General features: G+C 41.9%; 1 protein-coding gene across 1 annotated transcript in view; it reads right to left on the bottom strand.

The window, feature by feature from the left end:
• Positions 1 to 17,336, bottom strand: part of RIF1 (replication timing regulatory factor 1) — a 675,273-nt gene that overhangs the window by 193,039 nt on the left and 464,898 nt on the right. The window contains exon 28 of the mRNA XM_053712714.1: positions 11,067 to 13,961. Within this exon, the coding sequence (XP_053568689.1) occupies positions 11,067 to 13,961 (2,895 nt within the window). The remainder of the gene's footprint in view (positions 1 to 11,066; positions 13,962 to 17,336) is intronic.

Below are 17,336 nucleotides of genomic sequence, written 5' to 3'. Positions count from 1 at the left end.
ACCATTCAGTGAGCCACTGATGGACGAGGAGAGGACTGAAGCGCTAGGCAAGAATCGAAAATCTTTGATTTCCTGGCTCCTGTCAGAAAAATCTTCATTGATAAGGAATCTATTATGGTTCCTAAGAAAATTACTCTTGTATTTGGAACAAAGGAACTCTTTTCCAAATTGACCTTCCACACGTGAGATCGCAGGAAAGATAACATTTCCGTGTGGGATCTTGCTTGTTGAAAGGATGGCGCCTGGAACAGAATGTCGTCCAGATAAGGCGCAACTGCAATGCCCTGCAGTTTGAGCACCGCCAACAGGGATCCCAGAACCTTTGAGAAAATTCTGGGAGCTGTGGCAAGGCCGAATGGAAGAGCCACGTACTGGAAGTGTTTGGTCTAGAAATGCAAACCCTAGAAACTTGTGATGGTCCCTGTGGATGTGAACATGCAGGTACGCGTCCTTTAAATCCACGGTTGTCATAAATTAACCCTCTGGGATCAAAAGGAAGAATGGAACGAATAGTTTCCATCTTGAAGGAGGGTACTCTGAGAAATTTGTTTAGACTTTTGAGATCTAAAATTGGTCTAAAGGTTCCCTTCTTTTTGGGAACCACAAACAGATTGGAATAGAACCCCAGACCCCGTTCCTGCCTAGGAACAGGAACTATCACTCCCAGGTCGGAGAGGTCCCGTACACATTGTAAGAATGCCTATCTTTTTGTCTGGTCTACAGATAATCTTGAAAGCAGAAGCCTGTCCCTGGGAGGAAAGTTCTTGAACTCTAGTTTGTATCCCTGGGACACGATGTCCACCGCCAAGGGATCCTGAACATCTCGAACCCAAGCCTGAGTGAAGAAGGAAAGTCTGCCCCCACAAGATCCGGTCCCGGATCGGGGGCAGGCCCTTTATACTGTGTTTGATTCAATAGCAGGCTTTTTGGATTGTTTTCCCTTGTTCCAAGACTGATTGGGTCTCCAGGAAGGTTTAGACTGTTCCTGCTTGGAAGCGGAAGGATTTCCCTTGAAATGTCGAAATTTTTCCCTTTTGTTTGTTTCTCTTATCCTGAGGGAGGAAATGGCCCTTTACTCCCGTAATGTCAGAAATTATTTCCGTCAAACCCGGTCCAAACAAGATCTTTCCCTTTTAAGGAATCGCCAAAAGTTTAGACTTAGATGACACATCAGCAGACCAAGATTTTAGCCATAAAGCTCTGCGGGCTAGCACAGCAAAACCTGAAATCTTTGCTCCCAGTTTAATAACCTGTAGGGAAGCATCCGTAATAAAGTAATTGGCCAACTTAAGGGCCTTTATCCTATCCTGGATCTCTTCAAGGGGAATGTCTGTCCTAATAGAATCAGACAACGCATAAAACCAGCATGCCGCAGCACTAGTGACGGTAGCAATGCACACTGCAGGTTGCCATTGTAAACCTCTGGTGTACATACATCTTTTTGAGTAACCCCTCCAATTTTTTTGTCCATAGGATCCTTAAAGGCACAACTATCCTCTATGGGGATAGTAGTCCTCTTAGCCAGGGTGGAAATTGCCCATTCCACCTTGGGTACTGTTTGCCAAGACTCCTTGATAAATTTTGCAATGGGAAACATCTTTTTAAATATAGGGGATGGAGAAAAAGGAATACCTTGTCTCTCCCATTCCTTAGCAATGATCTCAGTAGCTCGATCTGGTACAGGAAAAACCTCCACCAAAGGTACATCAAAATATTTGTTTAGCTTACTGGATTTCATAGGATTAACTACGACCGTGGTGTCGCTGTTGTCCAATGTAGCTAAAACTTCCTTGAGTAACAGACAGAGGTGTTCTAGCTTAAACCTGAAGGATACAACTTCAGAATCAGCAGGAGGAATTACACTGTCAGTATCTGAGATTTCACCCACAGATGCTACCGAAGTATCCTCCCCCTCAGGCTTCTGGGAAGGAGCATTTGAAATAGCAACAACTGCGTCGGTAACCTCGCTTACTGAATGATTATTTTTCCTCTTGCGCTTTCCCTGCAGCATGGGAAAGGCAGACAACGCATCATAAACTGGAGAGGACATGAGGGAAGCAATGTCTTGCAACGTAACTCCAGGAGGAGATAAAGAGGAAGCGCAAGGCACTGCATGTGTGGGCGGTAAAAGTTGGGACGCTTGAGGAGAAAGCTGCGGCATATATTGAACATTGTCATTAGACTCCTGAACAGCATCCGTCTTAGAAAATGTATGATCAGAAAGTCTATCCCTATAATTTAAAGTTCTCTCAATACATGAGGAACAGAAAGGGATTGGTGGTTCCACATAGGCATCAAAACATAAAAAACAAGTGACCTTTTGCAGGGCCTCTTGGTCCATTCTGACTCACAATGGATCAAATTATCAAATAAAAAGCTTAAATTTTTTTAAAGAAATTAAAAGAAAAAACATTACTGTCTCTTTAAATTTTAAAACGCAACTTATTTTTCTATGTAAAAAAGACTAAATAGCTACACAAGTACTGTAGATCACCTCTACACCTCAGCTTAACTTTGCTGAAGTGCCTACCTGCCCTGCTGACACCGGCTACAAATTCCCTCAGCAAAGGATCCGGAACTCGGCTGTAGTTAAAGGGACACTGAACCCAAAGTTTTTCTTTCATGATTCAGATAGAGCATGAAATTTTAATCAACTTTCTAATTTACTCGTATTATCAAATTTTCTTCATTCTCTTAGTATCTTTATTTGAAATGCAAGAATGTAAGTTTAAATGCCGGCCTATTTTTGGTGAACAACCTGGGTTGTCCTTGCTGATTGGTGGATAAATTCATCCACCAATAAAAAAAATGCTATCCAGAGTCCTGAACCAAAAATAAAAAGCTTAGATGCCTTTCTATAATAAAGATAGCAAGAGAACGAAAAAAAAAATTAATAGGAGTAAATTAGAAAGTTGCTTAAAATTGCATGCTCTATCTGAATCACAAAAGAAAAAATTTGGGTTCAGTGTCCCTTTAACGAAGAACCGCTGTCCGGTCCTTTAGTCAAACATGCGTAATCCTGACTGAGACAGCTCTTTCATTCCGTCTGGTCACAGGAAGCAAGGAAAAAGTGGCACGCAACCCAAAACACTGCCTCACTAAGCTCCACCCATCATGGGCGTCAAAAAAAAAAAAAAAAAAAAAAAAAAAAAAAAAGGAATCTCCCGGTCGGCATCTTATTCTAAAGTTAAGCCACCGGGAGCAGTGAAATCACAGAAAAACAGCCTAATATACCTCCTCAGCCCCAGTGCCTGCATAAAAACGCTGTCTATATAAGTCCCCTTCCTCAATAGGAGAATTTGTGTCCCATGTGAATAAAGTGCCCAAACTTTTTTCTGAGTTCTTTTATTTTCCCAGACCCAGAAAAAATAAAGTCAGCACTTACCTCATAACTCTGCCAGACAGCAAGGCAGCTCACCAGGTTTGAGAGGTCCTCTCCCTCACATGGACCTGTGGAAAAAAAGAGATAAAGACCGAGTAATCTTACTCAGGCTTTCAGAGTTAGGGCAGCATAAATAACATGGGAGGCACAGTGGGAATTATGTCCCACAAGTTCCCATTGCTCTAAAGCTACCACTGTTCTACTGAAGAGACTGATATGGACTACGGCTACACCCCAGAACAAAGCAGCACAATCTTGTACTACTTAAAAAATATAATCTTGCTTGAAGAATCTTTTACTAACACCTAACTTTACCACTTCCTTGCTGTAACGTAGGCAAAGAGAACGACTGGGGTTGGAGGGAAGGGAGGTGAATGATATTTAACAGCTTTGCTGTGGTGCTTATTGCCGCCTCCTGCTGGGCAGGAGTGATATTCCCAATAGTAATTAGATGATCCATGGACTCATCGTGTCATTAGAAAGAAAAAAAATGCACCATCCAGCAACTCTAATCCCCAGCTGCACACAACTACTGGAGTTATTGGAAAGAAGTCTGATCATGGTGTAGATTGTCATCAGCAAGACAACTTATTGAAAATTAATTTATGGAAAAAAATATGTGCTTAACCTTTCCACATTACATTAACCGATTTGGCTTCCAGAAAGATACAATTTGCACTTCGATGTGTTCCAGTTCTGTACTTTTAATTCCCATTTGTAATCAGAAATGTTCAAATATATCTCAGATTTGAGTAAGGGCAGGTCTTAATGGTTCTTATAAAGTGCCATCCTTGGTGCAAACCCATTTCACATTGTAGAACTTCTGCTTTTTAAACACAAACAGCAAATTTGACAAAGTTCCTAGGTCTGTAAGGACCGGTCTCAAGTTTTTTGCCACCTCTTAAAATAGAATTCCAGGCTTTCCTAGAATACAAGTTTGGTGGATGTATGGGTCTATACTCCTATATGCAATTCTAATCCAACCAGAAAGCTGCACTTGTGCTATTATGAGGTGTATAAACTTCTGTAAGTCTTTTAAAAAAGTAAAATTTTGAGTTTATTGTAACTACTGAAAGATATACAAAGTTATTTTAGCTATTTATGCATACTTTGTTCTACATATATTTTTGTAATAAAACTGAGAAGAGGATGCATAAAATCAGGAGCAATTTTTTTTTTCTCTGAATTTCTGATAGCCGTTAAGTCACTTTTTTGTTTATGTGCATAATGATGGCACATTATAAAAGTAAGAATTCATCAGCGTTGGGTTGATATAAATATAAGAGTTTGCATTGTTAAAAAGAAGTTGGTTGTGTGCATGTATTTTTTTTTAAATAAAAACCAAAAAAAAAGGCCTTTGCTTAGATAACCATTTACACGGCTTGTAAAATATTAATTTCCTATTGCTTTTTTGTAACTCTGTAAACTAGGTTTTAATGTTGTAAGGTACTTAAACCAGCTATTTGACAAATTTACCTGTGTCTAACACTAACTAAAGGGCTAAACACAAAAGTTTGTGCACTGGCATGCTCCATGAACAGGTCCCACTGGAGCTACTAATAAAAACAGAATTTATGTTTACCTGATAAATTACTTTCTCCAACGGTGTGTCCGGTCCACGGCGTCATCCTTACTTGTGGGATATTCTCTTCCCCAACAGGAATTTGCAAAGAGCCCAGCAAAGCTGGTCACATGATCCCTCCTAGGCTCCGCCTTCCCCAGTCATTCGACCGACGTAAAGGAGGAATATTTGCATAGGAGAAATCATATGATACCGTGGTGACTGTAGTTAAAGAAAATAAATTATCAGACCTGATTAAAAAACCAGGGCGGGCCGTGGACCGGACACACCGTTGGAGAAAGTAATTTATCAGGTAAACATAAATTCTGTTTTCTCCAACATAGGTGTGTCCGGTCCACGGCGTCATCCTTACTTGTGGGAACCAATACCAAAGCTTTAGGACACGGATGAAGGGAGGGAGCAAATCAGGTCACCTAGATGGAAGGCACCACGGCTTGCAAAACCTTTCTCCCAAAAATAGCCTCAGAAGAAGCAAAAGTATCAAATTTGTAAAATTTAGTAAAAGTGTGCAGTGAAGACCAAGTCGCTGCCTTACATATCTGATCAACAGAAGCCTCGTTCTTGAAGGCCCATGTGGAAGCCACGGCCCTAGTGGAATGAGCTGTGATTCTTTCAGGAGGCTGCCGTCCGGCAGTCTCGTAAGCCAATCTGATGATGCTTTTAAGCCAAAAAGAGAGAGAGGTAGAAGTTGCTTTTTGACCTCTCCTTTTACCAGAATAAACAACAAACAAGGAAGATGTTTGTCTAAAATCCTTTGTAGCATCTAAATAGAATTTTAGAGCACGAACTACATCCAAATTGTGCAACAAACGTTCCTTCTTTGAAACTGGATTCGGACACAAAGAAGGCACGACTATCTCCTGGTTAATGTTTTTGTTAGAAACAACTTTCGGAAGAAAACCAGGTTTAGTACGCAAAACCACCTTATCTGCATGGAACACCAGATAAGGAGGAGAACACTGCAGAGCAGATAACTCTGAAACTCTTCTAGCAGAAGAAATTGCAACCAAAAACAAAACTTTCCAAGATAATAACTTAATATCAACGGAATGTAAGGGTTCAAACGGAACCCCCTGAAGAACTGAAAGAACTAAATTGAGACTCCAAGGAGGAGTCAAAGGTTTGTAAACAGGCTTGATTCTAACCAGAGCCTGAACAAAGGCTTGAACATCTGGCACAGCTGCCAGCTTTTTGTGAAGTAACACAGACAAAGCAGAAATCTGTCCCTTCAAAGAACTTGCAGATAATCCTTTCTCCAAACCTTCTTGAAGAAAGGATAGAATCTTAGGAATTTTTATCTTGTCCCAAGGGAATCCTTTAGATTCACACCAACAGATATATTTTTTCCATATTTTATGGTAGATTTTTCTAGTTACAGGCTTTCTGGCCTGAACAAGAGTATCAATGACAGAATCTGAGAACCCTCGCTTTGATAAAATCAAGCGTTCAATCTCCAAGCAGTCAGTTGGAGTGAGACCAGATTCGGATGTTCGAACGGACCTTGAACAAGAAGGTCCCGTCTCAAAGGTAGCTTCCATGGTGGAGCCGATGACATATTCACCAGGTCTGCATACCAAGTCCTGCGTGGCCACGCAGGAGCTATCAAGATCACCGATGCCCTCTCCTGATTGATCCTGGCTACCAGCCTGGGGATGAGAGGAAACGGTGGGAATACATAAGCTAGTTTGAAGGTCCAAGGTGCTACTAGTGCATCTACTAGAGTCGCCTTGGGATCCCTGGATCTGGACCCGTAGCAAGGAACCTTGAAGTTCTGACGAGAGGCCATCAGATCCATGTCTGGAATGCCCCACAACTGAGTAATTTGGGCAAAGATTTCCGGATGGAGTTCCCACTCCCCCGGATGAAATGTCTGACGACTCAGAAAATCCGCTTCCCAATTTTCCACTCCTGGGATGTGGATTGCAGACAAGTGGCAGGAGTGAGTCTCCGCCCATTGAATGATTTTGGTCACTTCTTCCATCGCCAGGGAACTCCTTGTTCCCCCCTGATGGCTGATGTACGCAACAGTCGTCATGTTGTCCGATTGAAACCGTATGAATTTGGCCTTTGCTAGCTGAGGCCAAACCTTGAGAGCATTGAATATCGCTCTCAGTTCCAGAATATTTATCGGGAGAAGAGATTCTTCCCGAGACCAAAGACCCTGAGCTTTCAGGAGTCCCCAGACCGCGCCCCAGCCCACCAGACTGGCGTCGGTCGTGACAATGACCCACTCTGGTCTGCGGAAGCTCATCCCCTGTGACAGGTTGTCCAGGGACAGCCACCAATGGAGTGAATCTCTGGTCCTCTGATCTACTTGTATCGTCGGAGACAAGTCTGTATAATCCCCATTCCACTGACTGAGCATGCACAGTTGTAATGGTCTCAGATGAATTCGCGCAAAAGGAACTATGTCCATTGCCGCGACCATCAAACCTATTACTTCCATGCACTGCGCTATGGAAGGAAGAGGAACAGAATGAAGTACTTGACAAGAGTTTAGAAGTTTTGATTTTCTGGCCTCTGTCAGAAAAATCCTCATTTCTAAGGAGTCTATTATTGTTCCCAAGAAGGGAAATCTTGTTGACGGAGATAGAGAACGTTTTTTTACGTTCACTTTCCACCCGTGAGATCTGAGAAAGGCCAGTACAATGTCCGTGTGAGCCTTTGCTTGTGGAAGGGATGACGCTTGAATCAGAATGTCATCCAAGTAAGGTACTACTGCAATGCCCCTTGGTCTTAGCACCTCTAGAAGGGACCCCAGTACCTTTGTGAAAATTCTTGGAGCAGTGGCTAATCTGAACGGAAGTGCCACAAACTGGTAATGCTTGTCCAGAAAGGCGAACCTTAGGAACCGATGATGTTCCTTGTGGATAGGAATATGTAGATACGCATCCTTTAAATCCACCGTGGTCATGAATTGACCTTCCTGGATGGAAGAATTGTTCGAATGGTTTCCATTTTGAACGATGGAACCTTGAGAAACTTGTTTAGGATCTTGAGATCTAAGATTGGTCTGAATGTTCCCTCTTTTTTGGGAACTATGAACAGATTGGAGTAGAACCCCATCCCTTGTTCTCCTAATGGAACAGGATGAATCACTCCCATTTTTAACAGGTCTTCTACACAATGTAAGAATGCCTGTTTTTTTATGTGGTCTGAAGACAATTGAGACCTGTGGAACCTCCCCCTTGGGGGAAGCCCCTTGAATTCCAGAAGATAACCTTGGGAGACTATTTCCAGCGCCCAAGGATCCAGAACATCTCTTGCCCAAGCCTGAGCAAAGAGAGAGAGTCTGCCCCCCACCAGATCCGGTCCTGGATCAGGGGCCAACATCTCATGCTGTCTTGGTAGCAGTGGCAGGTTTCTTGGCCTGCTTACCTTTGTTCCAGCCTTGCATTGGCCTCCAGGCTGGCTTGGCTTGAGAAGCAGTACCCTCTTGCTTAGAGGATGTAGCACTTGGGGCTGGTCCGTTTCTGCGAAAGGGACGAAAATTTGGTTTATTTTTAGCCTTGAAAGACCTATCCTGAGGAAGGGCGTGGCCCTTGCCCCCAGTGATATCAGAAATAATCTCTTTCAAGTCAGGGCCAAACAGCGTTTTCCCCTTGAAAGGAATGTTAAGCAATTTGTTCTTGGAAGACGCATCTGCTGACCAAGATTTTAGCCAAAGCGCTCTGCGCGCCACAATAGCAAACCCAGAATTTTTCGCCGCTAATCTAGCCAATTGCAAAGTGGAGTCTAAGGTGAAAGAGTTAGCCAATTTGAGAGCATGAATTCTGTCCAAAATCTCCTCATAAGAAGAATCTTTATTGAGCGCCTTTTCTAGTTCATCGAACCAGAAACACGCTGCTGTAGTGACAGGAACAATGCATGAAATTGGTTGTAGAAGGTAACCTTGCTGAACAAACATCTTTTTAAGCAAACCCTCTAATTTTTTATCCATAGGATCTTTGAAAGCACAACTATCTTCTATGGGTATAGTGGTGCGTTTGTTTAGAGTAGAAACCGCCCCCTCGACCTTGGGGACTGTCTGCCATAAGTCCTTTCTGGGGTCGACCATAGGAAACAATTTCTTAAATATAGGGGGAGGGACGAAAGGTATGCCGGGCCTTTCCCATTCTTTGTTTACAATGTCCGCCACCCGCTTGGGTATAGGAAAAGCTTCGGGGGGCCCCGGGACCTCTAGGAACTTGTCCATCTTACATAATTTCTCTGGAATGACCAAATTCTCACAATCATCCAGAGTAGATAACACCTCCTTAAGCAGAGCGCGGAGATGTTCCAATTTAAACTTGAATGTAATCACATCAGGTTCAGCTTGTTGAGAAATTTTCCCTGAATCTGAAATTTCTCCCTCAGACAAAACCTCCCTGGCCCCCTCAGACTGGTGTAGGGGCACTTCAGAACCAATATCATCAGCGTCCTCATGCTCTTCAGTATTTTCTAAAACAGAGCAGTCGCGCTTTCGCTGATAAGTGAGCATTTTGGCTAAAATGTTTTTGATAGAGTTATCCATTACAGCCGTTAATTGTTGCATAGTAAGGAGTATTGGCGCACTAGATGTACTAGGAGCCTCCTGTGTGGGCAAGACTGGCGTAGACGAAGGAGGGGATGATGCAGTACCATGCTTACTCCCCTCACTTGAGGAATCATCTTGGGCATCATTTTCTCTAAATTTTGTGTCACATAAATCACATCTATTTAAATGAGAAGGAACCTTGGCTTCCCCACATACAGAACACAGTCTATCTGATAGTTCAGACATGTTAAACAGGCATAAACTTGATAACAAAGTACAAAAAACGTTTTAAACTAAAACCGTTACTGTCACTTTATTACTGCAAATGTGAAAAAGTATGAAGGAATTGTTCAAAATTCACCAAAATTTCACCACAGTGTCTTAAAGCCTTAAAAGTATTGCACACCAAATTTGAAAGCTTTAACTCTTAAAATAACGGAACCGGAGCCGTTTTTATATTTAACCCCTATACAGTCCCTGGTATCTGCTTTGCTGAGACCCAACCAAGCCCAAAGGGGAATACGATACCAAATGACGCCTTCAGAAAGCTTTTTCTATGTATCTGAGCTCCTCACACATGCATCTGCATGTCATGCTTGCCAAAAACAACTGCGCAATAGAGGCGCGAAAATGAGGCTCTGCCTATGATTAGGGAAAGCCCCTAGAGAAAAAGGTGTCCAATACAGTGCCTGCCGGTTATTTTACATAATTCCCAAGAATAAAATAATTCCTCAAAGCTATGAAGTATTAAAAATGCTTATATATCAATCGTTTTAGCCCAGAAATTGTCTACCAGTCTTAAAAGCCCTTGTGAAGCCCTTTATTCTTATGTAATAAAAATGGCTTACCGGATCCCATAGGGAAAATGACAGCTTCCAGCATTACATAGTCTTGTTAGAAATGTGTCATACCTCAAGCAGCAAAAGTCTGCTCACTGTTTCCCCCAACTGAAGTTAATTCCTCTCAACAGTCCTGTGTGGAAACAGCCATCGATTTTAGTAACGGTTGCTAAAATCATTTTCCTCTTACAAACAGAAATCTTCATCTCTTTTCTGTTTCAGAGTAAATAGTACATACCAGCACTATTTTAAAATAACAAACTCTTGATTGAAGAATAAAAACTACATTTAAACATCAAAAAACTCTAAGCCATCTCCGTGGAGATGTTGCCTGTACAACGGCAAAGAGAATGACTGGGGAAGGCGGAGCCTAGGAGGGATCATGTGACCAGCTTTGCTGGGCTCTTTGCCATTTCCTGTTGGGGAAGAGAATATCCCACAAGTAAGGATGACGCCGTGGACCGGACACACCTATGTTGGAGAAAAATAGTTTATCATTTTATAGTCGCTCTGTCTCTCTATGCCATATAAAGTTTGGTTCACTCTAAAAGAGGAATATAAACTTTTATTGAGACAAGGTTGTTACAATTTTTTTATTCCAGTACCACAGGACTGCATGAAATACAAGTAAAAAAAAAAAAAAAAAAAAAACTCTTAGTGACCACAGAAGAGAATCTCATGGACCAATTATGGCCCCATTGTTTAAATGTTGAGAAGCCTAATTATATATCTCCAAACAATTATTACCTTGTTAACTGGTGATGGAGAATCCGTTTCTTGCTGCCTCTTTAAACCTTTCTTAAGGATGCTAGTTGATGGTGATGCAGAAGGTGACCAACCACAACCCCCACCAGGGCTATCATTAGCTATGGCTAAAACTGTTAGCCCTTTCATCTTTGGAGGAGAATCTGTGTCTGTTCTACTTTCCACGACTCCAGTACTTTCTACTAGTTCTTCCATAGCCGTGTTTTCAGGAAAAGCAGAATCTGCACAATTTTCTTTACCATCAGACTGATCTTCCAAAATATTCTGTGCATCTGTCATAACATGCTCATGCTCCATGCCTATAGATAAACAATGACTGGTCTCTGTTATCAGATGAGCATCATGCACACAATTAATTTCAGCATTGTCCACCTCAACCTCATTGTCCACCTCAACCTCATTGTCCACCTCAACCTCATTGTCCACCTCAACCTCATTGTCCACCTCAACCTCATTGTGCACCTCAACCTCATTGTGCACCTCAACCTCATTGTGCACCTCAACCTCATTGTGCACCTCAACCTCATTGTGCACCTCAACCTCATTGTGCACCTCAACCTCATTGTGCACCTCAACCAGCTTTTCATCAACTTTGGTGACAGATTCCTCATTTTTTTCTACATCATAAGTTTTACATCTGCTAGGTTCTTCGTTTACCTCTCCAACGGTACTTTCATCAGTAGCAAATGAACATGCATGCTGCACACTTTTGTTCTCCAAAACAGTATTCATATCTTGAGCGTCATCTGTATTTGCAGTTATTGAAGAATCAGTAAGTTCCTCTTGGACTTCTATTGTCTTTGTCTGAACACTAATCTGTGTTACTTCTTCCATCTCACTAGTGCTTTCATTTAAAGGTTCTACTATGCTTTCTTGCTCAGATTCTACATCTGATTTTAATTCACTAACAGATGGCTTGAAAAAGCACTGCTCATTTGAAAGCAGTGGTGTGCTGACGGCACACGGCCCCGATATGACAGTATCATCAAACTGTGCATCAATAGTGGATATCTCTGACCTTACAATAGTTTTCTGCATTTTTTGGTTTGGTTTATCTTCTTTGAACTCAGATTTTAATTCTGTATTATCATCCCGTTTGCCTGACACATCACAAGAACAATTACAACTCTTGGACCTTCTTACTCTCTTGTTTCTTTTATGAGAGCATTCAAGTTTGTGCAATTTACTTTCAGACTGATTGAAAACATCAGAAACAGCTGTGGAAAAATCACCAGCGGTGGGTTCTGTCATCAAGCTTTCCAATGTGTTACAAACCACCGCTGAATTTTTCACATTAAACTTGCCATCTTCTCTTGTATCTTCAGAAATATTTTCTGCAATATAAGTCTCCCCTGCAACAGCAGTGACATTTTTGACATAAGTTTTGTTTGCTTCATCATTATCTGTGGTGTAAATGTTAGATACATTGTAAGTATTGTTTGTCTCACTAGTATTTAAAGTAGGTTCTTGAGAACGGTCTGGCAACTGATGTGTATTAGGTTCAGTTGTAAGAGTATTTAAGCTTAATGTGGTAGTGTTTTCTGCAATCACAGTGTAAGTTTTATTATCTATTTCACCTGCTTGAGAAGCTTCTATATTTATGTCCATTTCTGTTTGAGACTCAGTATTTTTTTCACAAGAAACAGCTTCTGTTTTAGGCTCACTATCAGTCATGACCTGTAGAGAATCTTCAGATTTATTAGATTTTTCATTATGATCTACACTTTTAGATTTACTTCTAGAACGTTTTCTTTTAACAGTGTCTTCCTTAGGCTGTGAATGATCAGAATCAAAATTCTCAATACCAGGTGGCACAGCTTGCAAAGACCTTCTTGTCTGATATCTAGGCCTACCTCTAGCAGTTTCTTGGCTTCCTGTACTGGTATTCGAATCTGGAAGATTTTCTGGTTTAAGCTCAGATCTAATTTTATCAGCATTTATTTCCAATGAATCTTTAGCTATACCTTGATTAACGCTTTCTTCATATGCTTTTTCAGGCTTTTCTTTATACATTGTTACTTTTGCTAAGACAACTTTTTCTTCATCCTTGGTTTGGTCTAGTTTCTGTATTGGATTTTCATTTTTTCCATGTTTTAAAACTTCAAGTGATTCAGACTGTCGTCTTGAAGAACGTCTCAGGGACATCGAGTTAGACTTTGGCTGATTCTGTGACCTCTCATTTTCTGTGCTATTCACCTGTTCTGGTGGAGTGTTCTCCTTTGACTCAACGCTATTTTCAACATTTGCCAGCTTTGCTTTTACTGAAACTTCCACTGTTTTAGGTTCCAAACTACAGACTTGTGAAACTGGCACATTGTCTTCATGTTGCACATTAGAAACATTGCTCTGAATCACAAGTTCTTCCATATTTTTCTGTTCAAGCAACTCCTCTGAAGCATTTAGCTGGTTTTCCTTTTGCTCCTCCACAAAAGAAACAGATTTTCTTCCCCTTTTTGATACCCTCTTTTGTATATCTGGTTTGGAAGGCTTAATGTTCATCTTCGGATTTGCATCATGTGCTTGTGAGCCACCTATATCCATAGTTTCCTGACTGTCAGGAACTAAAATGACTTCTGTTGCTTTTGGAAACTTTGATAAAGGACTAAAAGAACGATCATGTGAGTGGTCAAACTTTTCTAAGGTGATAAATGATTGCCTTCGGCTCGCAGGCTGTGGAGGAGTCCCTATAACCATATCTGAAGAGGTAGAGCTGTTACTGGCAACTGAAGTATCCTGAGCTTCTTTTTTATTGTCACTGTCAGACTCATTTAATATTTTTGGAGGCTCTTTACTGGCAATATTTTCAATATGGTCATTGTTTCCTGATGGTACCAATTCATTATTGAAGTCTTTTTCCACTGATAATACTTTTACATTCTGTAGAGTAAGAAGAAAAAATGTTCACGAGTAGGATCAATACATGACTAAAGAATTATGTAAACTTTTTTAAACTATCAAAACCCATAAAATATTAGGAAAAAGGGAAATTTATGCTTACCTGATAAATTTATTTCTTTTACGATATGACGAGTCCATGGATTTCATCCTTACTTATGGGATATCGCCTCCTGGTCAGCAGGAGGAGGCAAAGAGCACCACAGCAGAGCTGTATATATATATATAGCCCCTCCCTTCCCTCCCACTCCAGTCATTCGACCGAAGTTAGGAAGAGAAAGAAAAAGCCAAGGTGCAGAGGTGACTGAAGTTTAACAAAAATAAAGACCTGTCTTAAAAAATGACAGGGTGGGCCGTGGACTTGTCATATCGTAAAAGAAATAAATTTATCAGGTAAGCATAAATTTCCTTTTCTTTTACAAGATATGAAGTGTCCACGGATGAAAGGGAGGGACAAGACAGGAACCTAAACGGAAGGCACCACTGCTTTAAGAACCTTTCTCCCAAAAACAGCCTCGGACGAGGCAAAAGTATCAAATTTGTAAAACTTGAAAAAAGTGTGAAGAGACGACCAAGTTGCAGCCTTGCAAATCTGTTCAACAGAAGCATCATTTTTAAATGCCCAGGAGGAAGCCACAGCCCTAGTAGAATGAGCCGTAAATTCTTTCAAGAGGCTGCTGTCCAGCAGTTTCATAAGCAAAACGGATGATACTCTTCAGCCAAAAAGAAAGGGAGGTAGCCGTAGCTTTCTGGCCCCTACGTTTTCCGGAAAAAAACCTACAAATAATGAAGATGATTGACGAAATTCTTTAGTCGCCTGCAAGTAAAACTTCAGGGCACGGACCACGTCCAAATTATGTAACAGACGCTCCTTCTTAGAAGAAGGATTAGGACACAATGAAGGAACAATAATTTCCTGATTAATATTTTTGTTGGAAACAACCTTAGGAAGAAAACCAGGTTTGGTACGTAACACTACCTTATCGGAATGAAAAATAAGGTAAGGAGAATCACATTGTAGAGCCGAAAGCTCAGAAACTGTGAGCAGAAGAAATAGCAACCAAAAATAAAACTTTCCAAGTTAACAATTTAATATCTATGGAATTCATTGGTTCAAACGGAACCCCTTGAAGAACCTTAAGAACTAAATTCAAACTCCAAGGAGGAGCAATAGGTCTGAACCTAGGCCTGATCCTAGTCAGAGCCTGATAAAAAGATTGAACATCCGGAATATCTGCCAGACGTTTGTGTAGCAAAATAGATAAAGCAGAAATCTGTCCCATTAAGGAACTTGCTGATAACCCCTTCTCCAAGCCTTCATGGAGAAAGGACAAAATCCTAGGAATCCTAATCTTACTCCATGAGTAACCCTTGGATTCGCACCAATAAAGATATTTACGCCATATCTTATGGGAAATCTTTCTAGTAACAGGCTTACGTGCCGGAATCAAGGTATCAATGACCGAATCAGAGAACCCTCTCTTAGATAAAATCAAGCGTTCAATCTCCAAGCAGTCAGCTGTAGCGAAATGAGATTCGGATGATGGAAGGGTTCCTGAATGAGAAGGTCCTGCTTCAATGGAAGCTTCCACGGTGGCAGAGATGACATGTCCACCAGATCAGCATACCAAGTCCTGCAAAGCCACACAGGAGCGATGAGAATCACAGAGCTCTCTCCTGTTTGACTCGAGAAATCACCAGGGGAAGGAAAGCAAATGGAGGGAACACATAAGCTAGATAGATGCCTTGGCAGTGCCTTGGTCGTTCAATCAGTTCGGCCTGAGGATCCCTGGACATGGATCCGTATCTCGGGAGCTTGGCATTCTGACGAGACGCCATAAGATCCAGCTCCGGCCTGCCCCATCTGAGAATCAATTCGGCAAAGACCTCCGGGTGGAGTTCCCATTCCCCCGGATGAAACGTCTGTCTGCTCAAAAAATCTGCCTCCAGTTGTCCACTCCTGGGATGTAGATTGCTGACAGATAAGAGTGAGCTTCCGCCCACTGAATTATCTTGGATACCTCTGTCATCGCTAAGGAACTCCTTGTTCCTCCCTGATGATTGATGTAAGCCACAGTCGTGATGTTGTCAGACTGGAATCTGATGAATTTGGCCAAAGCCAACTGACGCCAAGCCTGAAGCACATTGAATATTGCCCTCAGCTCCAGAATATTGATGGGAAGTAGAGACACCGACCGAGTCCACACACCCTGAGCCTTCCGGTAGTTCCAGACTGCACCCCATCCTATCAGGCTGGCATCCGTTGTCACCATCACCCATGAGGGCCTGCGGAAGCACGTCCCTTGGGACAGATGATCCGGCGACAACCACCAAAGAAGAGAATCCCTTGTCTCCTGATCCAGATCTATTTGAGGAGACAAATTTACATAATCTCCATTCCATTGTCTGAGCATGCTCAGTTGTAGAGGTCTGAGATGAAAACGAGCGAACGGAATGATGTCCATTGCTGCCACCATCAATCCAATTGCCTCCATGCATTGAGCCACTGACGGCCGAGGATTGGACTGAAGGGAACGGCATGTATTCAGAATCTTTAACTTTCTGACTTCCGTCAAAAAGATTCTCATGGATAGAGAGTCGATTAGAGTTCCCAGAAAAGGAACCCTTGTCTGTGGAATTAGTGAACTCTTTTCTAGATTCACCTTCCACCTGTGAGTCCGCAGAAAGGACAGAACAATGTTGGTATGAGACTTTGTTAGTTGATAAGACGCCTGGATCAGAATGTCATCCAGATAAGGCGCCACTGCAATGCCCCGCGGTCTGAGAACCGCTAGCAGAGACCCCAGAACCTTTGTGAAAATTCTGGGTGCTGTGGTCAGACCAAAAGAGCCACGAATTGAAAATGTTTGTCCAGGAAGGCAAACCTTAGGAACTTGTGATGATTCCAGTGTATGGGGATATGAACATATGCATCCTTCAGATCCACCGTAGTCATATATTGTCCCTCCTGGATCAATAGAAGAATGGTCCGAATAGTTTCCATCTTGAAGGATGGAACTCTGAGAAACTTGTTTAGACTTGAGATCTAAAATGGGTCAAAACTCTTTTTAGGGAACTACAAATAGATTTGAGTAAAACCTCTGCCCCTGAATTGGAACGGGGCATATTACTCCCATGAGGGATAGATCTCCTACACAGCGTAAGAACGCCTTTCTTTTTATCTGGTCGACAGATAATCGTGAAAGAAGGAACCTTCCTCTGGGGAAGGAATTTTTGAACTCCAACTGATACCCCTGAGACACGATTTCTAGTTTCCATGGATCCTGAACGTCTCTGATCCAAGCCTTGACAAAGAAAGTAAGTCTGCCCCCTACTAGATCCGGTCCCGGATCGGGG

This window comes from Bombina bombina, chromosome 1, assembly GCF_027579735.1.
Source record: "Bombina bombina isolate aBomBom1 chromosome 1, aBomBom1.pri, whole genome shotgun sequence".
Taxonomy (NCBI): domain Eukaryota; kingdom Metazoa; phylum Chordata; class Amphibia; order Anura; family Bombinatoridae; genus Bombina; species Bombina bombina.
This window is presented reverse-complemented; position numbering and strand designations above follow the sequence as displayed.